At 40.0% G+C, this 23,599-nt stretch overlaps 1 protein-coding gene and 1 long non-coding RNA gene across 23 annotated transcripts in view; one reads left to right on the top strand and one right to left on the bottom strand.

Moving 5' to 3' along the window:
- The window catches only part of LOC309606391, a 190,886-nt gene that overhangs the window by 87,601 nt on the left and 79,686 nt on the right, over positions 1-23,599 (bottom strand). The window lies entirely within an intron of this gene.
- Positions 1-23,599, top strand: part of DLG2 (discs large MAGUK scaffold protein 2) — a 2,068,078-nt gene that overhangs the window by 1,996,469 nt on the left and 48,010 nt on the right. For all 22 annotated transcript variants that reach the window (XM_082343299.1, XM_082343288.1, XM_082343300.1 and 19 more), the window contains one exon: positions 5,285-5,360. In XM_082343299.1, the coding sequence (XP_082199425.1) occupies positions 5,285-5,360 (76 nt within the window). The remainder of the gene's footprint in view (positions 1-5,284; positions 5,361-23,599) is intronic.

The raw sequence follows: 23,599 nt of genomic DNA, 5'->3' as shown, positions 1-23,599 counted from the left end.
GGCATTTCAATTCGCCTTTCAGCAGGGCCTTATGGAGCACAGGCAAAGGGATACCCAGCGCCAAATGATGTTCCCACCATCCAGTGCTCCAAGGCTGCCCTCATTGTGTGTTTGGCGGGAACCTGAAAACGCCAGATGGGAGATGGATGAGAAGGCAGAGGAAGACAGTTGGGCTTATTAAAGCATGACCATGTGGTATTCTCTGGAGACGCTAGGTGTCAGAACTGATAGCTCAAGTTTTGCCATCCAGTTTATGTTTTCAGTATTTTGGTCAGTGACCAAACCAGGGCGGAGAGGATTATTTCTGCTTAAATAATCTAATTAATTGCTTGCCTCTTGAGTGTGAGAGAAGTATGTCAGTCCTTTCATCGCAATTCAGTCTTTCTACACAGGTGACCCACCATTTTCTTAGGTAAAGATCTATGGATCTTAACATCATGTATTTCTGCTAAAGGAGTCTCACTTAGTAAAATAACTAGAGAAGGTGATGCTAAACTTTTACATAGATTCCTACCAAGTACAATAAAAAAGTCGTAAAATGGTCAACAACTTTTTAATCAGAAACACTGGTTGTTTGGGCAAGTCACTTCAACTCTCTGAGCCTTGGTTTTCACACCCAGGTCAAGAACCAGTAGCCTCCCTGATGATTCATTCATTCATTTGCCAACAAAGATTAAGCACATACTATATGCCCAGCTCCATCTTAAGCCCTGGATCACTGTACAGATTATAGATAATACAGGTAAAGTTTAGCATAGCTTCTAATACTTCTGTGCTTACTCAAATGATGTATGTTTTCCTTTCTTCAGAGTTTGAGCTTTTGATGCTCAAAACAACATAGCATTATGTAGGGCCCTATTTCTCCCCCCGAACTGATCTTGGCAATAAACTATCCACATGTATCCCAAGAAGCACTAGGAGAGAGGACAGGGTTGAGGCAAGTGAAGAAAAAAGATAAGCCACATCCCCTGCTACCCATGAGAAGGGTTTGCAGAGATCCCCAAGAGGCAGTCGACACGAGCCTCTGGGATGGAAGAACACAACTATTGTTGGGAATGCAGTGAATGTAAAGACTGCTGAGGAGAGAGATCAGTCCAATGTTTCTGATGTAACATTGCAAATAGACATCTAGCTAACCTGAATTTCAGTGTTAAAAGCAAATTTATTCTGAGTTTTGAGGTGAGCCTGTCATAACAGGTATTACCTCCGTGACTCTTTGCTTGAGTTTGGTTATGGTTTATTTAATTCAGGACATCCGGGATTTGGGATGGAAGGAAGGGGGATGGTTATCATTTGTGAGAAACTCAGCCCAGACGTCTAAGGAACTATATTGGTCTTAAAATTGTGGGTGACCATCTAAAATCTCATGTTTGTTGAAACCCATTGGATATGGGAGGCAATGAAGGTCCTTAAGTATTGTTTCCCAAACAGAGTGGATGTGGCCAGACACTGAAGTTAGCTGTTAAAAGATTTGTGCTCAGGCCCTATTTCTACCACTTTCTAATTTGGCAAGCTTCAAGTCTTAGCTTTCCCAGCCGTAAAATGGGTTTGAGAATACCACAGTTGCTTATTGTCGGGGCCAAATGAGATGATGTAAATGTGAAGGAATTTTTCATTAATATTATATGTTAAAACTTCAGCTACCACTTATATCATCATCATCATTATCATTCATGAAACTTTCAACCCAAGTAGAAATCACAACTTTCTGACTTGCTTTTTTTTTTTTATACATCTTTATTGGAGTATAATTGCTTTACAATGTTATGTTAGTTTCTGCTGTACAGCAAAGTGAATCAGCCATATGCATACATATGCATATCCCCATATCCCCTCTCTCTTGAGCCTCCCTCCCACCCTCCCTATCCCACCCCTCTAGGTGGTCACAAAGCACCGAGCTGACCTCCCTGTGCTATGCAGCAGCTTCCCACTAGCTATCTATTATACATTTGGTAGTGTATGTATGTCAGTGCCACTCTCTCACTACATCCCAGCCTCCCCTTCCCCCGCTGTGTCCTCAAGTCCGTTCTCAACGTCTGCATCTTTATTCCTGCCCTACCACTAGGTTCATCAGTACCAATTTTCTAGATTCCATATATATGCGTTAGCATATGGTATTTATTTTTCTCTTTCTGACTTGCTTCACTCTGTATGACAGCTCTAGGTCCATCCACGTCACTACAAATAACTCAATTTCATTCCTTTTTATAGCTGAGTAATATTCCATTGTATATATGTGCTGCATCTTCTTTATCCATTCATCTGTCAGTGGACATTTAGGTTGTTTCCATGTCCTGGCTATTGTAAATAGTGCTGCAGTGAACATTGTGGTACATACATCTTTTTGAATTAAGTTTTTCTCAGGGTGTATGCCCAGTAGTGGGATTGCTAGGTCATATGGTAGTTCTATTTTTAGTTTTTTAAGGAACTTCCATACTGTTCTCCATAGTGGCTGTATCAATTTACACCCCCACCAGCAGTGCAAGAGGGTTCCCTTTTCTTCACACCCTCTCCAGCATTTATTGTTTGTAGATTTTTTGATGATGGCCATTCTGACCGGTGTGAAGTGATACCTCATTGTGGGTTTGATTTGCATTTCTCTAATCATTAGTGATATTGAGCATCTTTTCATGTGTTTGTTGGCCATCTGTATGTCTTCTTTGGAGAAATGTCTATTTAGGTCTTCTGCCCGTTTTTGGATTGGGTTGTTTGTTCTTCTGATACTGAGCTGCATGAGCTGCTTGTATGTTTTGGAGATTAATCCTTTGTCTGACTTCCTTCTTGAGTGAACCAAAATCTGTCACCTGTACAGTAAGACTTAATTTTTTTTTTTTACTTTTTCTATTGCTTGTTTGAAGATTAGTAATAAACCGTAGCAAATATCAGGTGTGTTTGTGTGTGTGTCTGTCTGTCTGTCCATCTGACTCAGTCTTTGCAACCCGTTTGAGATTTAAGCGATGAACCACTAAAATGGCCTAACAGAAACATTTCTTAAGAAATATGAAAGGGGTGAACTTAGAAACCAGAGGGGAAAAGTTAGAGCGCTCTAAGCAATTCTTAGAATAGAATATTGAGTTCAGCCTAATATTATTTATGTTTGGGGCCCATGTGAGTTCTATCACTTTATGCAGAATTTATTTGCATAGCCTAATCAAATAACCATATATTCTCTGCATGTTACAGTCATTTTGGCATCATCCGATGTACTAGTGTTTCCCATAATTAGGCTGGTTAATGCAAAGAAGCCAGGATAAAGTCAGGGCAGAGATGAATATGAATTAGCATTTGCACTTGGATTAAAACTGAGAAAAGCTGAAGTAGCTCGGAGTAGGCATTTTCTCAGTGAGCATCTTTCCACTTGGCAGTGTACCTTATGTGAAGTCTTCCTTGATCTCCTCCCAACTGTTGTATGTTGGGTGCAAGTAGAAACTCTTAGTGGAGCATATTGCATTCATATCTGAGGTTAGGTTTGAAGAATTTTCTTCATCTGTTTCCACTCAAATATTCTACTCTCACACTGAAATAAATATATTCTGAAACTCCATTCTGTAACTATAGAAACCCTGATCTTCAATGCGTTTCAGCTGGAAACACAAAAGAACTCTAAGTTAAAGGGGAGTATGTTGTTAATTATTGATCTATGAATAACTTAGATTTCATAAGCCATAAACTTTCTGTAGATTCAGGGTTTTTTCCTCTCCTTTTTCTTTCCCCATTTTTGAAATTAGAGCTAGCCGTATTTAAACAAAAAAAATGATGCTAAAACAATGCAATGAATATTATTTTAGTTCAACTGTTATTTATTGAGGACTTGCTATAATACACTAAGTGGTATGTGGACTTGCCCTCAAGGAACATACAGCTTTGTATGCGCAACTCAAAAATAAACAAAACACGAGGAAACAAGAGATAACACCAATATAGACATACAAATAAATGTCGTGGGGCTTAGAGGAAAGAATGATCATGTCTAATTAGAGAGGCTCAAAAAAGAATCAGGAGTATTTAACTTCTCTTTCCTCTTTTCAGCCCCATCCTTCAAATAGGCACAAGTCCTGCGAACTTTCTGTTATTAATATTTCTCCAACTCTTCCCTCTCCTCCACCTCATTATCACTCCTCATCATTTCTTGCCTGGATTATGGCAGTAGCTTCTAAATAGGCCTCCTGCTTCCCACTGTTCCTTCCCTCCTCCAGTCTATCTTCCTCCTCCCCCAGAGTCATTTATTTAAAATGCTAATGTCTATCACTTCTCAGCTTTATAGCCTCTAATACATCATTAGGATTCCCCAAAGGAAAACCCCATGTCCTCAGAGTAGACGGATACCCTTTATAAGGAGGTCTCACCACCTCTTCAGCCTCATGTCCCTGTGCTGTATGTACCCTGTACCAGAATCTTCCTGCAATCTTTAGCTTGATTATATCCTTGGGTCATGGTACATGTCGTTCCTCCTGTCTGAGAGATTCTCCCTAAACTTTTCCCACTGACAAGCTCTTTCTCACCATTTAAGTCTCACATAAGTTGACACCTCCTCCAGGAAGCCCACCCCATTGCTTTCCACCCCCTCCTTATCTTCCTCCAATGAGATAGATGTGCCCATATTGCTATCAGCAATCTTTTGTGCAGCAATATCTGTCTTTTTATCCCTCTGTCCCTGCCAAGAACACATTACTGTGTGTTCATTAAAGTCGTGCTTTTTAATTTTTTTTTCTTTTGTTTCCCAGCACCTTACTTGATACAGCGTAGGCTTTCAATAGGTGTTTGATGAATGAATGAAGGTGAAATAATGAAAACTGCAGAGATGGCAGCAGAAGGACATTGGGGCAAAGGAAAAGTTCAAGATTATCTGTAACATGTTTGGTTTTGAGGTGAAGGTAAATAAATACCCCAGTATTCCTAAAGGGAAGGGAACAAAAAGGAAACAAAAAGAGAGAAGGAGATATTAGGAGATGAGAGTTTACTTAGCCTCCTAGGTATTCATCTCTGTGGACTGTGATTTCTTGAAATAGATTTTGATTGATTCAGGCATTTAAATAACAAATATTGGGGTTTTGTTGCTTCCAAATACGTGACTCTCAGTACATGTAACACAAAAGTTGCAAGGAATGTGTTAGCAGCTTAGAGATATCATACCAAGACTTTTTATAGTGAACAAAGAAGAGAAATATTTTAAAACACATTTTATTTGAGCTGTAGGATAAGAAGAGGTGTTCTTCATTTGATAAGAAACTTAATCATAAATGCCTTGCCATGTGATAGACTCTTTATTTTCCATTTTCTTTAGGGTGGAAAGAAAGGAACGTGCCCGATTGAAGACAGTGAAGTTTAATGCAAAACCTGGAGTGATTGATTCAAAAGGGGTAGGTACAAAATAATCGAAACATTAAATTCTCTCGTTTGCCATGGATTTAACTATAATTGACATTTAAGCTGTTGGTAACAAACAGATTATGGAGCTACTGGACAGTAGAGCACTGTTATGAATGTATTGCTATGCAGTGATATAATTTCTGATGAAGTAGATTTATGGTAAATAAATATTGGGGGTAAAGCTGCTAGTGGTCAGCAGAAATGATGTGTTATGAAGGTGATGTAATGACTATAGTGAGGAAGAAAAAGTTTCGATGTTATTTCTTTTTTTCTTTTAAATTAAATATTCTAGAAGGATAGATTCCATAGAAGATACCTGCTCATCATAAAATATGTCTAGTCCTTTACATATTATAAAGTCAGGATAGTCATGGAAATATACATATGGATCACCTAAGTGAATACATGGATTGTTGTGACAGACATAGAAAAGAAGAAAGTAAACAAATGAAATTTAGAGTTATGCAACCATCACCACAGTCAATTTTAGAACATTTCATCACCCCATAAAGAAATCTGTAGCAGTCACTTCCCTCTCCCTCAACCCCAGCCCCTCCCCACCCAGCCCTAGGCAACTACTAATCTACTTTGTCTCTATAGATTTGCCTATTCTGGATAGTTCATATAAATGGAATTGTACACTATGTGGTCTTTTGTGACTGCTTTTTTCACTTTACATAATGTTCTCAAAGTGCCTCTGTGTTGTAGCATGAATAAATACTTTTTTTCTTTTCATTGCCAAACAATATTCCATTGTATGGATATACCTCATCTAATTTATCCACTCATCAGGTGATGGACATTTGCATTGTTTCCACTTTGGGACTGTTATGGATAATGTTGCTATAAATATTTGTGCACAAATTTTTGTGTAGACATATACTCTTATTTCCATTGGGAATATACCTAGGAGTGGAATTTCTGGGTCATAATGATAGCTCTATATTTAACATTTTGGGGAACTGCCAGACTGTTTTCCAAGGTGGCTATAACATTCTACATTCCCACCATCAGTGTATGAGGGTTCCAGTTTCTCTACATCCTCACCAACACTTGTTATTATATGTCTTCCTGCTTATAGTCATCCTGTTTGGTCTGAAGTGGTATCTCATTGTGGTTGTGATTTTTATTTCCCTAATGACCATTGGTATTGAACATCTTTTCATGTGCTTATTGACCATTTGTATATCTTCCTTGGAGAAATGTCTATTCAGATCCTTTGCCCGTTTTTAAAATCGGGTTCCTTTGTTGTTGTTGAGTTGTAGAAGTTCTTTGTATATTCCAGATATTAATCTCTTATCCAATATATGCTTTCCAAATATTTTCTCCCGTTCTATGAGTTGTCTCTCTTGATAGTGTCATTTGATGCACAAAAGTTTTTAATTTTGACAAAGACCAATTTATCTATTTTTTCTTTTGTTACTTGTGTTTCTGGTATTATATCTAAAAAACCAAGGCCATGAAGATTTATGCCCATATTTTCTTCTAAGAATTTTGTAGTTTCAGCTCTTACAGTTACGTGGTTGATCCATTTTGAATTAGTTTTTGTATACGATATGAAGTAGGGTTGCAATTTCATTCTTTTGCACGTGAATTGTCTTCTGTTTTATTTTTGGATTGTTCACTGCAAGTGTATAGAAATACAGTTATTGTGTATATCAATCTTATATCCTGCTACCTTGCTGAATCCATTTATTAATTGTAGTAGCTTTTTGGTGGATTCCTCAGGATTTTCTATCTACAAGATCATGTCATATGTAAAAAGAGAGAGTTTTACTTCTTTCTTTCCAATCTGGATGACTTTTATTTCTTTATCATAACTGATTGCCTTGGCTAGAACTTCCAGTGTTGGATGGAAGTCGCAAAAACAGTCATCCTTGTCTTGTTCCTGACCTTAAGGGGAAAGCATTTAATCTTTCCTATTAAGTATGATGTTAGCTGTGGGTTGTAAAGCTTTTTAAATCTAGTATTTTTAAGTGATAGTACTAGTATCTTATTGCTATATCGTAAAATACCTTTCCCCACTTTCTGCCTTCCTATTCTCTTTCTCTTCATCTCCTTTCCTTTACTTTTCTGTTCTAATAATTTTGGCTGTGAACATCACACAGAACCACAAGTTTAGGTCAATAGATGTCACCATGAAAAACGAGAAGAAAAGCGCAGAAGTTTTGAGCCCTAAACCACAACACCGCCCTTTGTATTTTTAAGTAGAAGTGTCACTGGGCAGCCCAGTCATTGACATAATAATTCACTTTCCCCTAAAACATTCAGGTGAAATGGGAATTTATTTAAACATGGTGTCACTCTTAAAAAAAAAAAAAAAGTGAGGCTGTATGTCATCATGCATGGAGTCCTTTCAAACAAATACTGCTTCTGTACAAAGGGGTAGGATTTTTCATTGATTCTTGGTGAGAATTTAAGGATAGATTTCCTGTTTATTTCATATATATAGTTGGATATACATCAGAGAATTTTTGTTGGATACGTACCATGTGCCAGACTCAGGACTAGAACTTGTGAAAGATACAAAGTGTAACATAGGCCCTTCCCCTCAAGAGCTCCTAACGTCAGTTAGAGCCCAGATGTCTTTTTGGTAAGGCCAAAACTTGTGTTGTGTTTTTTGAAATCATATTGCTAAATACAGTTAGGTATGAACCAACGAATAGAATATAAATTCTAGGACTTGAATGACTATTGAAGGAGAGGCAGTGATCATGTGAAAAGGGAAACCCTGGACTGAAAGTCGTGAGAGTCAGGTAGCCTGGGTTCTGGTTTCAGTTCATTACTAAGTCACCACTGTTCTTTGGACCTCATTAGCAAAATAGCAGCTTTGAACTACATCAGGGATGTCAAACAAGTTTCATCTCCTATGGAAACCGATGAATTGATGGTTTCTAACTAGAATATTGTGTTGAAAGTGATTCTGAGGCCATATGTGACCTCAGCAGGAAAAGTGTCATGATTGATTAGTCATGCCTAGCACAACATTGGGAAGTGTTCTCTATTTGAGGTCCCCGGATTCAATGATTTTTTAAGGTGCCTTCCAGCAGTAATTCTCCATGAGCCTGTGAATTAAGAAATAATAAACCAAAGTTTTCTAAGTCCCCATGAGAACAATACATCAGTGAGAAGACTCTTGCCCTGAAGTAGAAAGCAAAGGACAATTAAGAGAAAGTGCACTGAAGAAAGGACAGACCAACTCCGTGGAGAGCTGGGGAAGTCAGGAGGTGCCACTCACTCTGAGCCTTGGACAAGGACTACAGAAATAAGTCGTTGTTACAAAGGCCTCAGTCTCTGGGACCCTGGGGTAAACTCAGCATAAACTGAAGAGGAAAACTGTTTGGAATGAGAAAGAGAATGGGATATTTTAAGTAACTTTACCATTAGATGGCATTCACAGAGCATTGTGAAATGTTGGGGATTCAGAGTGAAAGCCATGGTTACTGCCCTGGAGGATCTTAGAATCAATTAGTATGTATAAAGCAGGCTGTGACAAGAGCCGTATTAGTAGTGTGTACAAGAGCTATGGGGATTCAAATGAATGGATGTGGGAATGACCAGAGAGCACTTCATAGAAGGACTTGGGCTTTAATTGGGCCTATCAGTGCTTGAGTTACTTTTCCAGAACTGTTCATTAATTTTTAAAAATTGAGTGCTGCACAACACCAGGTACCGTGCTAGGTGCCTTGTAGGGCAGCAAAGTGATTAAAAAGGGAAAGACTTTCATACCACGGAGCTCACAAAGAGAAATATAAGCAGGCAAACAATGGTGATACAATATCACTGATGATCCCCATAAATTTAGGGAATTAGTCTCTATTTTAAATATCAGGAGATTGCACCTCAGGAAGATTAACTAATTTACCTAAGATCACACAGCTAGTATGTACAAAAGTCAGTTTTAAATTCAAATCATTTTGACAGTAGAACATTTGCCCTTTTCATTCCTTCACACTATCCCTTATTCTGTTGGAGGTCAGAAGAAGAAGAGAGTTACTAATTATGCCTTGGATAAGAGAGAAGATTTCAAAGAGAAGGTGATACTTGAACGAGATCTTGAAGTTTGAGTAAGAGTTTGCCACACATCAGTAACAGCATGTACATGAAGGTGGCAACCGTAGGCATATTGGAGTAAGGCCAAGCTGATCAGGGACACCAGATGGATGGTGTGGATGGTGTGGTGGGAGTTGTAGCTAATGGGGCTGACTGGGAAGATCTGGAAGGTTGGGAAGCTTGTATGGAAAGCCTGACTCTGAGCTTTGATGCTTCCTGAGTTTGGAGAGTGTCTATGAGGAAATCTGAGGCTCTCCATTGCCAAGTGCCCATTTGCTACAAATGAAATGCCCAGGCTTTCTGTCCACTCCATGTGCCTTCACAAAGTCTGTGTCTACACATGCAAAGACAAGTGGACAATTGTGTCAGTAACCCAGATAATTCCGGCCTACCCAGACCCAAGTGGCCATCTGTTTGGATGGATCTCCTTGAGAACTGTCTCACTTCCCCAGATCTCAATGCACCCAAGCTTTCCTGAGAATGTCAGCTAAATTTCTAATGAGTCTCCATTCAAACTAGCTTCTGGTGAAAACTTAATCACCACCTGGATTTCTTTCATTGTTCTTCTACCTTTTTTATCAATTTTCTAATCAGCCATTCTATTTTATTTATTGAGACATTTAAGAAATTGTATAATCTTCAGAATCAACCTGTTTTCCATTGAAAAATCAGCGGTATTTAGTGATTTATGCCAAATTTTGTTTTATTTTTATTTAAAAGTCCCTATAATTTAAGGAAGGGAAATATATATCTGAAAGAGTACGAGAGAATTATTAATATTCTTACTAAATGTCAGCAATGTGCAATGTATAAGGGTCCCCTTTGCATTGTAAATTCTTTCTAAAGTAAGGTAGGCTATAAATAACTAGTCCTATTTAGCCACAGGCTGGTACAAAACAGAAGTGATAGGTATTACTCAAAGTAGTAGGAGTATGTATTGTAGAAGCCTAGACAGCTTACACACTTCTCTTAATCACCACAACAAAACTTGAAGGGAAATCATTTATTCCCTCTTTATAAAGAAACAGGCTTGGAGAGGTGAAGAAATCTGAACCCATGTCTGATTGATTCCAAAACCCATTATCTGTTTACTATAGCATGCTGTCTCCCTTGTTAAAACCATGTCGCATTTGTGCATTTTAAGAAAAATGAAGAAATAAATTGAATTGGGTTTAGCTTTGTCAAAAACTAACTTTGGCTTAAACTTAAATTCTAAAAGGGGGAAGCTGGTTTCCTCAATGATGTGCATCTTTCTGTATTGAGAACATTTCTGAAGGGAGCTTGGGGGCCGCACACTTTCTCTGTTGTGGTATGCCAGAGTAAAATGAAGTCTTGGAAAACATGTTTCAGTCATTTAATAAACTTTTATTAGGTGCCAATACAAGACAGCTTGCTGCGCAATGTGGACCAAGATGAGTAAGTCATGGTCACTGCCCTGAAGGAGCAGGGATACTAGGGGAGAAAATGGGTCTCCACAGGGAGGAAGCGATTCGTACTAAATAAGAGGGACAGGAAGCTTGCTCTGAAGTTCAGGCTCCCCTGAACTTGATTCTAGCTTGGAAGCTGGGGGGATTTGAATTGGGGAGCCTTGAAAGATTAGTAAAGCTTGCAAGGAATGGGCAGTGGCGTAGGAATAAGATACAGGACACATAGGAAGCAAAACACGGTTTGCTTTCACTTCAAGCAACAGTTAATGAAGAATGGAAACTCAGAACTGGAAAGTTAGACTCAAGTCAGTTCTGGTACTTTAAATTTTCCAAGAAACTTGTACTTAATCCTGTAGACAGTGAAGAATTTTAACAGTTGTGACCAAACCCAACCTAGTGATTTCCTCTGGGCTCCACCCTTAATGTATCTGGATTGCTGCCCAAATGTCACTCCCAGGCAGAGCTCCAAACTTACTCATCTTTGTGCCCCTAGCACTTAGCACAGTGTCTACCGGACGCATGTTGGCTACTCAGTCCACCCTTTTTAGAGGAAAGGTAAGTGAATGATCAAAAGTAGGTTTCTAAGAGATCAGTCTGGCGACCATGGGAAAGACAGATTGGAGGGGAAAGAGACTGACATTGGGAGATGTTGGGATAGCTAAAGCAGTATTGTGGGTACAAGATTCTGAAAATCTGAATTTCAAACAGTGGCAAAGGAAAGGAAAATAGGAAACTGTTGCTAAAGAGATCAGAGAGGACCATCATCCTTGGACATCTGACCTCATATTCTGTTTCCTTTTCTAAAGCCTTGAGCTCCCTTTCAGAGGGCATGTTGACTGGGAGAAGGGGACATGGGGAGATGGAGGTATTGGTGATAGGATCATGGCAGTCTCCTTGAATCAAACTGGAGCTAGCATTAAGAAGCCTCAGTTCTGTTTCATATACTCTTGGAAATTCCCATATGGTCATTGGATCCTACTATGTCATTTATAGATGAAGAAACTGAGAATCATTTTTCCGGAACACACAGAGTTAGTAGCAGAGCCTGCCATTGAATCATTTATCAAAAAAGTGACTTGATAGTCAGTGTTTTGTTAGCAAGATAGGAATTATGTTTGCTTCACCAGGGTGAGTTATGAGGATTGCTTTTATAACAGCTTCAAAGTGACATTTTGAGTTTCAAAGGAAAGGTCATTACTGCCCTCAAAAAAAGGGAAACCTTCTTAATAGAGCTAGTTTTTGGGTGGCCAGAGCCCAGTGAAGAGCTCAGATGTCCAGAGTGACCTAGAGATTCAAGGACGATGGGGTGAAAGGGGAGCCATACTGCCTTAGTCCACAGCCATCAGGAAGGCAACATTTCTGCTCAAAGTTCATAAACTCAGGAAAGGCTACCCCTCAGGTTCTTTATTATCACTTCCCTCTTCCAGGCCCTCTACCAGTTTCCCCATTGTTCTTCCTGGCTCTAGCCTTTCTCCTCTGATTCTTTCCCCATACTGCATGCAGGGTGGTTTTAACCAGTCTAACATTTTTACATAAAGAACCAAGACAGGGTGGTGTCCGGGGAATTCTGCAGTGTCATCAGCGCAGCATGGGAAGAGCTGCTAACACACTGTATTTTCTTTTGAAAGTGATAATCACATTTTTCCAAACCTTGAGCTCCCACGTCCACTGAGAGCCATGTGAGCAGCACACAGATAATTCTCTGGTTAAAGAAATGCTAGTGGCTTCTCTGCAGATGGTTCTCAAAGGGGCCTACAGTTGAGTTTCCTTCTCTGATGCATGTAAGGAGGGTCCCTATCTCAACCTTGAAAGCCAGCTGAACTCAATGAACATTTTTTACTGAATAAATACATGTGATTTTACTTACTCCCCATAGGGTATTTGTCAAGTTACTAATGAGGAAACTGCTAGTCTGTGGAATGGAATGGAGAATAAATCATGTTCCTTGTGTGTTTCTATGCATATTTATTTCTTGGGTCACCTCCCTCGTAGGTCCAAAAGCTACCATTGTTGAAACAACCAAGTTAATCTGCAACCTTATATACTAAATTTAGTATAATTAATAACTGACAAAATCTGTCCACTACACAGTACACATTCATTTTTACAATATGTTTTAGTTTGTTCAGTTCTTCCACCTTAATAATATTTTTAAAACAGTTTTTTGTTGTTGTTTTGTATATTTTGACTCGAATGTGTTTGATCAACCTCATCCCCAGGAGGAAAAAAGTACAAAAGTTGTAAATTTTTAAAAATACCTTTGAAATTCAGTGTTATCTTCGTTGCCTAATTAGGCTAAAGCTTTCACTTCATGAATGTTGGAAAGAATATGGTAAATTGAAACATAATAGATTCACTTGCTCATAGTGTTTCCTCCCCTCTAATGTTTTCAGTTTTTTAACAGACATTTGTTGGGGCCATACTATGTGCCACATACCAATTTAAGCAATGGGAAGTACACCATGAATAAGACAGGGTTCCAGCCTGTAGGAATCATAAAATGTTCTGTGGAGATAAACATATCAGCAAATGACAAATAGAATCCGCTAAGCACTGAGTGGGAAGTGAGGCCAAAATACTATTTGAACTCAGACCTGGAATACTTAAGCCTCTCTTGGAGTTCATAGGCAAGTTCCTAGAAGATATAATGTCCCAAATGAGCCTTGAAGGATCAGTAGAATCTAGTGTGAAAGGCTGGAAAGACCTCTGTATTTTGTAGGCAGAGGGGAGGGCATGTAAAGACAGGAAGCAGCCCAGTGTGTGCAGGGTAAGCCAGAGAAGCCTCGTGTTACTTAAATACAAGAGCTTCAGTACAAAGCTGCAAGTGTCAGCCAGGAAGGCAGAGGGGAAGTCAGGACCCAGATCTCGAGGGCAGTGGGGAGGCTTTGGAGGATTTTAGCAAGATTAGATTAGAACTTTAGCAGATCGCTCTCCTGCTGTGTGGAATAAATTTCCAAAAGGAGGCAACCCTAGACAGCTGGAGTCCATTTTAACAATGCAGGTGAGACATGGAGATAGCCTGACCTAGGACGACAGAGTAGCGACAGAGAGGAAAGAAGAGACCAGAAAATATTTAGGAGGAAAATAAAATGTGTAGCCTGGGGCACCTATATCAGCATCAGCTGAGGCTCTTTATTAAAAATGGAGATGCCCAGGCTCAAACCCAGCCCTGTGGAATCAGAATCTCTGGGGATGGAGATAGGAAAGTTGCATTTTAATAAGCTCCCAGGAAGATTTTATAGGCTTGCTAAAATTCGAGATACACGGGTGTAGCAGAAAGGTTTGATATCACACAGAATGACCAATTTCTATCAGAATTATCATAATATATCTAAGCCTTAATCACCTGATGTGTAAAAATGGAAATCATATTAAAAGAGATAATATATGTAAAGTACCTAGAAATATTAGTCCCCCACCTCCCCCCGACACACACACACACACTGTGCTATGGGCGGAGAGGGAGGTAGAGTTGGCCCTACAGCCTTGCCCTGCACCTGCTGGCACAGGGGTGTTCCTGACTGTGCTTGCTGACTTTATGGCTGGGCAGGAAGGTAGAGGTGGCAGCAGACTAATCTCAGTCTTCCACTCCTGTCCCTGCCGTTGGCTGCAAATCAGGATTGTTTCTGAGTTCTCTACCATGTTGTGTAATTCCCTGTGGAAAATTCCAGAACAGACTTGATCAGTGCTTATGACATTGGAGAACTGCTGCATTCTATTCAGTATGCCGGTTACTCTGAACATCCATAGACTGCCTTTTGTTCTACAGGTTATTTTTATAGGCATTGCTCATTTGCGTCTTAACGAAAATTCTTAATATGCCCATTTTATGGATGAGAAAACTGAAGCTTAGAAAGGATGAATAACTTACCCAAGTTCACAGAGCTAGTAAGTGGCAGAGCTGGGCCCTGCATGATGACATACCGTGTGAGCAGAGTAGAATAATTGATTCTTTAAGGCATTTTATATGTGAACTCATTCTAGATGTTATTAGCATAGCTAATTCTATCTATTTAATTAGTGATGCTAAGGCTAAAGTAATATAAATAGGAGATGTATAATTTGTGGTTATATAAATAGCAAGTATAGTTTCATCAGCTGAGAACACTGACTTTTTGTTCAATTTTCTTCCACTATTAATTCAGGGTGTTAAGTATTATGCAGAAAATTTGGCTCAAACCCATTTCTACTTTGAGAGTTACCCATGAATCAATTCTGACTCACTACAGGGCTTCCTTTAACCTGACTCTTTACCTCAGAGCTTGCATGTTTCACTTTGCAAAAGTTTTTTTTTTTTTTTTAATTTATTTGGCTGCGTTGAGTCTTCATTGCTGCATGCAGGCTTTCTCTAGTTACGGCTAGTGGGGGCTACTCTGTTGTGGTGTGTGGGCTTCTTATTCCGGTGGCTTCTCTTGTTGCGGAGCACGGGCTCTAGGCACGCGGGCTTCAGTAGTTGTGGCACACGGGCTCAGTAGTTGTGCCTCGCGGGCTCTTGAGCGCAGGCTCAGTAGTTGTGGTGCACGGGCTTAGTTGCTCCGCGGCATGTAGGATCTTCCCGCACCAGAGCTCGAACCCATGTCCCCTGCTTTGGCAGGCGGATTCTTAACTACTGCGCCACCAGGGAAGTCTCTGCAAAAGTTTTTAACTCCCTAAAAGCTCAAACATCAGTACTGAAAGATAAAGATGCAGAAGCTACTGTCCAGTCGTCTGACTTCCTCACTATAGTAATTATAGCCAGAATCTCAACAAGCAAAAACAGTATATCTTGCCTCTTTTCAACTCTACACTGTGTTTATATGTGTGTAGAAAGTCTTTTTTTTTTTAATGACAGATCATGTAATATCTGAAAACTTTCATCAACAGCTTCCAGTATGTTCCTAATACTCATTAAAAAATACCTAATTACTTTGCCCTTTTATTTTAAAAAATAGCCTCTGAAATTAGACTGCCTTGGGTTCTGTTCTTAGCTATGTGATCTGGAACTAGTAGCTTCTCTTTCTGAGACTCTGATTTTTCAACTGTAATAAAATCTAGAAAGTAGGTTGCAAGTTCCTTGAAGGCAGGGAATCTGATTTATTTAAGGCCTAAAATAGTTCATGGCACTCAACCAATAATTACTGAATTAAATAATGTGAGAGTAAAGAAGGTGATGTATTAGGAGAAAAGGTATATAAATTAGAGTGTACAGTCTACATGTTTTTTGCTGTAGTTTGTGAATGGAGAACTAGACAATTTACTGTTGGTGTTAAAGGAAGTTTCTCTTAATCTGAGTGTTATTTCCTTTCATTTCAATAAATAGGTTTTGAGTATCCCTTATGTACAGGAAACTGCTCTGACCACTGAGTGGGGACATGGATAAGTAAGGCCGCACCTCTGCCATCCCAGAGCTTACCTTCTAGTACACACACACACACACACACACACACACACACACACACACACACACACATAGCATAAGGTGAAAAAGTTTAGTGAGGGATGTACAGAGTCTTAATGGAGATTCAAAGGAGAGAAGAGAGGGCCAGTCTGAGTGAGAGCAATTAAGAAATGATTCCAAGAAGAGGTAGCATTTTAGCTAAGTCTGTGAGGATTGAGGAAGATTTCAACAACTGTAGAATAATTGTAATTTTCACATTTAGAAAATAGTAGAAGCAAAAGTAAAGGAGTAGAGGGTATGTGACAACCAGCAAGTACTATATTTGACTGGAACAAAGAACAGACACACAGGAAGTGGGGGAGGTAAGGTTGGAAATGTAGCTTGAGGTCCAGTGATGGAGGTATTGAGTATTCCATTAAAAAGTTCAAGGAAGCTGTTCTTTGGCTCTGGGACAGAGTAGTGACAGGATTTGTTTGTGAATAAAGACATTGACTCTTGTTGCTGGGAGGATGGGTGGTGGGTACCTGGGTAGTGGGGCACCTTGGGGGAAGGTGCTGGAGGGACTCAGGTCACAGAGGCCTCAGAGATTGAAAGGTCACAGATAGCAATGGTGGTTAGCAGAGAATGTTGAAAATGTCATCCATGAACATATGGAGGATCCCGAATGAGTTACTAATTGGTAGAGAAAGGGGTGAAGGCAAATCATGCAAAGTAACGGCACCCACGAAGATGACAATGGAAGGGAGCATGAACTTGATAGAACCCAGACTAGAAATTAAAATTGTACACATGCTTTTAGGCCTAGCCTCAAGCAGATATCTTCCTAACACCCCACCTCAAGATGGTTGCCTTACCTTCCAATGCAAGTCTCCAGCACTAAATAGTTGCTGTGTGCTATTAAAAATTGGCACAGTTTATGTGTGATACCGAAATAACCACTGAATTGAACTGAAAACCAACCGGGACAGATTCAATAAAACTGTCACTAAAGTACTTTTTTTTAGAAAATGAAACCAATTTTAGACTGATTGCCAGGTTAAAAGCAGAAATGTGTTGTAATGGATCCACTCCAGTGGGATTAAGAAATTCTTCATGGATACTAGTAATAAGTCTTCATATTTACAGAACTCTTTGGTATATTATCCATGTCACAGATGAAGAGGCAGGGACCGAGGATTAAGTGACCTGTCCATAGTCACACAGCCAAGTGCTATCCTTTGGAGGCACATGAAGATCATTTCAGTTATTTAGCAAAAATTTACAAGATGTCTTTCATGCCCAGTACTGTGCTAGGGCTTGGGGGAAACAAAGATGCATTAGCTTTTGCTTGCTCTTGGCAAACATTGGATGGTCTGGTAAGGACTGGGATTTCCTTGGAAGTTGGCACTCTTAGTATACAATATTCCTCGGTAAAATGGGCTAGTAAGAGGGGTGCAGTAAACTTGCTTCCTTAAGATGTGAGATAAACTAACAAAAAGAGACATAGTGTGAAGGATATTTAGTCAAATCAAAATTACACTTTTCAAGAAAAACATCTGTGTGTAGCCCACTTGTTATCTATCATAATATAACAAGCACCATGAATCTCCCACCTAACATGAAGGTATGAAACAATGAAAAGCATTTCATGGCCAAGGATTATGATTTATCGGATTCTGTGCACTTGGGGTCCATTTAGAGAAAAGGGGGAAAAATAACTCTTTCCATGAAACAAGTGCAATTGGTATACATAGGTACCAATGACAAAACTAAGGGAAACATCATTTAGTTGTTAGTAGTGGTAAGGTGTAATGCAAAGAGTTGCCATTCATTTACAGAGTTCTGGGCAATTTGGGTGACACAACTACCAAGTGAGAGTTTTCCCAGTCTCAAATTTATTGCAAGCACTTGTCAGTCTGAGTTAGAGCCTTCCTCACTTGAAAAGAAGCAAAAAGCTTGCAGAGTGCTATTTGCCGTTCATGTTTTGACAACTTCATGAATATTTGCAAAGATTTTGTTACCACTTGTTGAAACTGGTATTTGGGCATTCTTGATGTGAATGGTTGTTTTTCCTGGAAGGCCCCAAGAAGCCACCGTTTCTCTCTGTAATTGGCTTGTACTCACCTGTCACGAAGAATTAACACCTTAATGAATTTGGAGCACGTGTTCAATGTGAATGACAGAGCTTGTCATTCCTCTTTTATGGAGAAAGCGTTCTGTGAACACCTCCCATGGCTGCAGGCCGTCGTGGAGGTGGTGTGCTGGGACACAAGCCCAGATTACAGTCAGAAAATAAAGACATGAATTTATGATTGCTACTCAGTGCTATTTATGATTGCTTTCATTGCTTTGTTAAAGGTAAGGAGTTCTTTCCCCCAGCTGACCCCCAAGAGTGGATAGAACTTTTGTGTTTACCCCCTTCTCAGTAATAGGCAGAGTTCACATTCGGTAAATAAAGGATTTGACTTTGATCAGTAAATATGATAACTATATAACTAACATTTACTGAAGGTTATTTATGAGCCAAAAGTTTTGCTAAATAGATTATAAGAATTTTTTTCATTAAATCTTCACAAAAACCCTATGAGGTGAAAACTACATAGTGGCATTTTTTAAAGAAAATAATCCTTCTTGCCCGTGCCCAACCCCAAAGGGTTGACTAAATCCTCCATGATGATGTTCCCTAAATATATAAGCATAAAATTAAGTACAAATATCTTACGCTTATAGCTCTTACCATCTATAAAGTTAAAATAAATTTACAAATTAAATGCCATATATATTTAGCATTTATTTATATATTGAATATTATAGCAACAAAATTCAGAATCACAACATAAATGTGACTGATGTTGTCTTAGTACTGCTAAATCTTCACCTACAATGTAAACGTGGTAGTGGCAGCCGTGTGGAAGTTTCTTCTGAGTTGTACCTGCTGCGTGTTAGGTGAAGACTCAGTTCTCTCACCGCTACATTCGCGGAAGAACCACTGCGGAGGTCCCAGGCTGGCTGTCACTCCTCCCCATCTACCCAGCCCCTAGCTCTGACCCCTTGGGAGTTGTTGAATGAATAATTATGGACCTCATTTATCATAATACAGATGCCTTCCGTGGCTGAATCCAAAGTTGACAGTTTTCCTTGCCTGCCTTTCTGCAGAACTCAGCTGTACTCCCTTGGCACTGTCTGCACGTATGTGTCTGGGGCAGCACCTCTGTCCAGCCCCCATCCAAGCTGAGCTATGCTATTTTTAATCTACTCTGGGCTGAGAAACCCAAGGAATATGCTTTTTTTTTTTTTCTTTCATTTAATAGTAAGTAGGCTCTTGCCTGTGATGAAAGTGCATAAGACTTTGTTGGGTAGATTTTGTGACTTCTCTGTCAGCCGCAAAATTCTCCTCCTGCAGAATTTATAATCCAAGTACTTGAAGTGCTTGATTAAATGACAAAAGAATGGTTTCTTGACTCTATTTGTGATTTCTGCAGAAAAATGTGTACTGTGCATTTAGTGCTCAATTATTCCTTCAACAGAAGTAAACATTCAATAGTATCATGCGTAACAGAGAGGTGCACAGTGCAGGTGAGCTGCCTCTTTGTCTTTCCTGCCACTTCTCTGAGTTCCATCCTCCCCTAAATCCTCTACTCCATCCACAAAGCTTCTTACCATTCCTTAGTCCCACAGAACTGGGGAAGGGTGAAGGGGAGAAGAGGTGGCCTCGCATCCCCCGTTCCGGCCTTTCATCTTCGCAAACTGAGTTTTGCTGCTTCTCCACTGGACAGTCTCCTACACATTAAAATCCCTAAAACAGTGCCCCTAAGCCTCTCCAGCCTCCCCAGTGGCCTTGCTTCCTCCATGGTGCCCTCACAGCTTGTTGTAAGTAACTCCATCATAACGATCATAACAGTGTAGTAATGATTTGCTTAAACTGTGAGCTCCTCATTTTGTGTTCCCAGTGTTTATTATAGCCACATTATTGCCGAGGGGACACACATGGTGGGTGAAACATCCCACATAACATTCAGCAAGAGCCAGCCTGAGAGTGTGAGCTTTTGCAATTCCTTTTCCCAGAGCGGGGTGCCATTTTCTAATTTGCACCAGGCACTTTTGCCATTGGAGCCCTGAATATAAAGTTTGTCAAAAACAATAAATGCTTATGGCATAAAAATAAAAATAATTATGATTTATTGAGCACTTACCATGGCTAAGCCCATACATGCCTGATTGCATTTACCACTGCAATAGCCTGTGATGGAGGCATTAGTATGCCACTCCTTTGGAATTCTCAAGTAATGGATATTGCTGTCAAATGTAGTATCTTCTACTAGAGTATGCAGTCTTCAGCCCCTGAAATGAGGATTGAGAATGGGTAAAAAGTAATAATGTTGTTTATTAGATGCTATTTCCTAGGCACTATGCTAAGTGATGCAAGTGTATTTTCGCACAAGTGAAACACAATTGTTACAATGAACAGTATGTCCAGACAAGGTGCAAAGATGTGTCCTCTCGAACCAGGTTAGTAGCAGGAGGGAAGGAGAAAAAAAAAAATGACAGAAATGCACAAGGAAGGGATTAAGGATGATGGCAAAGTTTCTGGTGGATGCTTGGGGAAAAAATTCCTCCCCATGCTCAAGAAACGTTTTCTTTGGCTTTAAAGAGACAATCAGTTATAGTGACAGACTCACTCAGTGATCCCTGGTGTCTAACACAGAAATAACAATGAACTTGCTGGGATGTGACATGAACATGAATAGGAAAGGGGTGTGTGTGTGTGTAAGAGAGAGAAAAAAAGACAGCAAAGGATGGAGGGAGGGAGGGAGAGAGAGGAAGAGATTGTTCTTAAAAGGAAGTGCTGGGGGTTTTTTATTCCCTTGAGGTATGTATATATGTTTTCATGGTTTTTATCTCTGCACTCTAAAACCTTACAGGATTTAAAATCTTAGCCAAGTGAAAAATCTGTACTTTTATCAGCTGCCGTTCAAAGTTTAGCAAGCAATGTTCGATTTTTCTCTCCCCAAAGAATGAACCATTGAGAAACCCTTAAGCCACTCACATTCTCTCACATTAGAACTACAATCTGCTCTCCTGACGAGCTCTGCTTGTCTTAGAAAACACAGTCTGCTAGCATATAGCATATGAAATGCACGTTAAAGGAAATATGTAGATGGAAGGTACAGTGTGGGCTAGACAGAAATGCCCAGGACACAGACCACCTCTCCACTGTACTGCCACAAGACTGAGCTCCCAGGGAGAGTCCTAATCCCTGTGACTCATCCTGCTAAAATGCGGCTACAGGCCTAGGGCCCAGCAGTCTCAGCTATAATGGATTTGCCTTCATGTGTAAGGTGTACCCCTCCTTCCATTCAAGCATGAAGTAAGGATTGTTCAATCAGGCACAACCTTACAAAAAATACTATTTATTATTTGTACTTATTGGTTTGCCTGCAGTTACTCCTGAGACATGAACGCTGCAAGTGACCTTGTGCTCTGGGTCTGGAGGTGACATCAGATTGTGGGAGACAAAGAGCAAACCATCAGTTCCTGAAACTCAGTCATCATCCAAGAGAATGAAGCTGAGTACCTCTCCTAGTTGAAGGAGGGAAGAAAAGGAGGGAACAGGCAAGGGGAGGAAGAGGAAAAATCCTCATTGCATAAAGGACCTTCGAGGTCATCTCATTTATCTCCCTGGTTGACAGAAGAGGAAGGTGATGCTCAGGGAGGGAGGGAAAGTGACTTTCCTAAGCTCATATGGACAGGAGGGGCCGGGACCAGGAGTCTCTCCTTGGAGTCTCCGTAGTGAGTATAGCCTGAATATTTGCCTGTTGTCTGCCACTAGACAGTAAGCCCCACAAGCAAAGCAAGCTACCTCTCTGAGCCTCACGTGTTACCACTGGTGATAATGATGATGGTGATGGTGGGAAGTAGGGATGGTACAGATAAGGAAAATAAATCTTAGAAAGGTTCAATAACTTGCCCCAAGGCCACACAGCTAGTGAGTTGGATCAAACATATTAGCAAGGAAGACTCTTGAAAAGAAAATGTGTCTAGCAGAGAAGTGGTGTGCCTGGGCCCATCTGATGCCCGGACTGGGCTCTTTTTTTTTTTTTTTTAAATATATTTATTGGAGTATAATTGCTTTACAATGTTGTGTTAGTTTCTGCTGTATAACAAAGTGATTCAGCTATACGTATACATATATCCCCATATCTCTTCCCTCTTGCGTCTCCCTCACACTCTCCCTATCCCAACCCTCTAGGTGGTCACAAAGCACCAAGCTGATCTCCCTGTGCTATGCAGCTACTTCCCACTAGCTATTTTACATTTGGTAGTGTATATATGTCAATGCCACTCTCTCACTTTGTCCCAGCTTACCCTTCCCCCTCCCCGTTTCCTCAAGTCCATTCTCTACGTCTGTATCTTTATTCCTGTCCTGCCCCTAGGTTCATCAGAACCTTTTTTTTTTTTAGATTCCATATATACATGTTAGCATACAGTATTTGTTTTTCTCTTTCTGACTTACTTCACTCTGTATGACAGACTCTAGGTCCATCCACCTCACTACAAATAACTCAATTTCGTTTCTTTTTATGGCTGAGTAATATTCCATTGTATATATGTGCCACATCTTCTTTATCCATTCATCTGTTGATAGACACTTAGGTTGCTTCCATGTCCTGGCTATTGTAAATAGTGCTGCAATGAACATTGTGGTACATGACTTTGAATTATGGTTTTCTCAGGGTATATGCCCAGTAGTGGAATTGCTGGGTCAGATGGTAGTTCTATTTTTAGTTTTTTAAGGAACCTCCATACTGTTCTCCATAGTGGCTGTATCAGTTTACATTCCCACCAACAGTGCAAGAGGGTTCCCTTTTCTTCACACCCTCTCCAGCATTTATTGTTTGTAGATTTTTTGATGATGGCCATTCTGACTGGTGTGAGGTGATACCTTATTGTAGTTTTGATTTGCATTTCTCTAATGATTAGTGATGTTGAGCATCCTTTCATGTGTTTGTTGGCAATCTGTATATCTTCTCTGGAGAAATGTCTGTTTAGGTCTTATGCCCATTTTTGGACTGGGTTGTTTGTTTTTTTGATGTTGAGCTGCTTGTATATTTTGGAGATTAATCCTTTGTCAGTTGCTTCGTTTGCAAATATTTTCTCCCATTCTGAGGGTTGTCTTTAGGACTGGGCTCTTATCTCTTCCCCTTGCACACTCCTCACTGAACAAATACCTGGGAGTCTCTAGTGATGCTGGCCTCGCCCTGTAGCATCACACGCCTCCAAACAACAAACAAGATTGTGAAACAAACCAGACTGTGAAATGAAGTAATTGGTCCCTCCCTTCCTGCCTGCAGTAGGACATAGTACGGATCCCCCTGCCATGGACAACTAGCTG

This window comes from Balaenoptera borealis (genome assembly GCF_965194805.1).
Source record: "Balaenoptera borealis genome assembly, chromosome: 11".
Classification (NCBI taxonomy): domain Eukaryota; kingdom Metazoa; phylum Chordata; class Mammalia; order Artiodactyla; family Balaenopteridae; genus Balaenoptera; species Balaenoptera borealis.
This window is presented reverse-complemented; position numbering and strand designations above follow the sequence as displayed.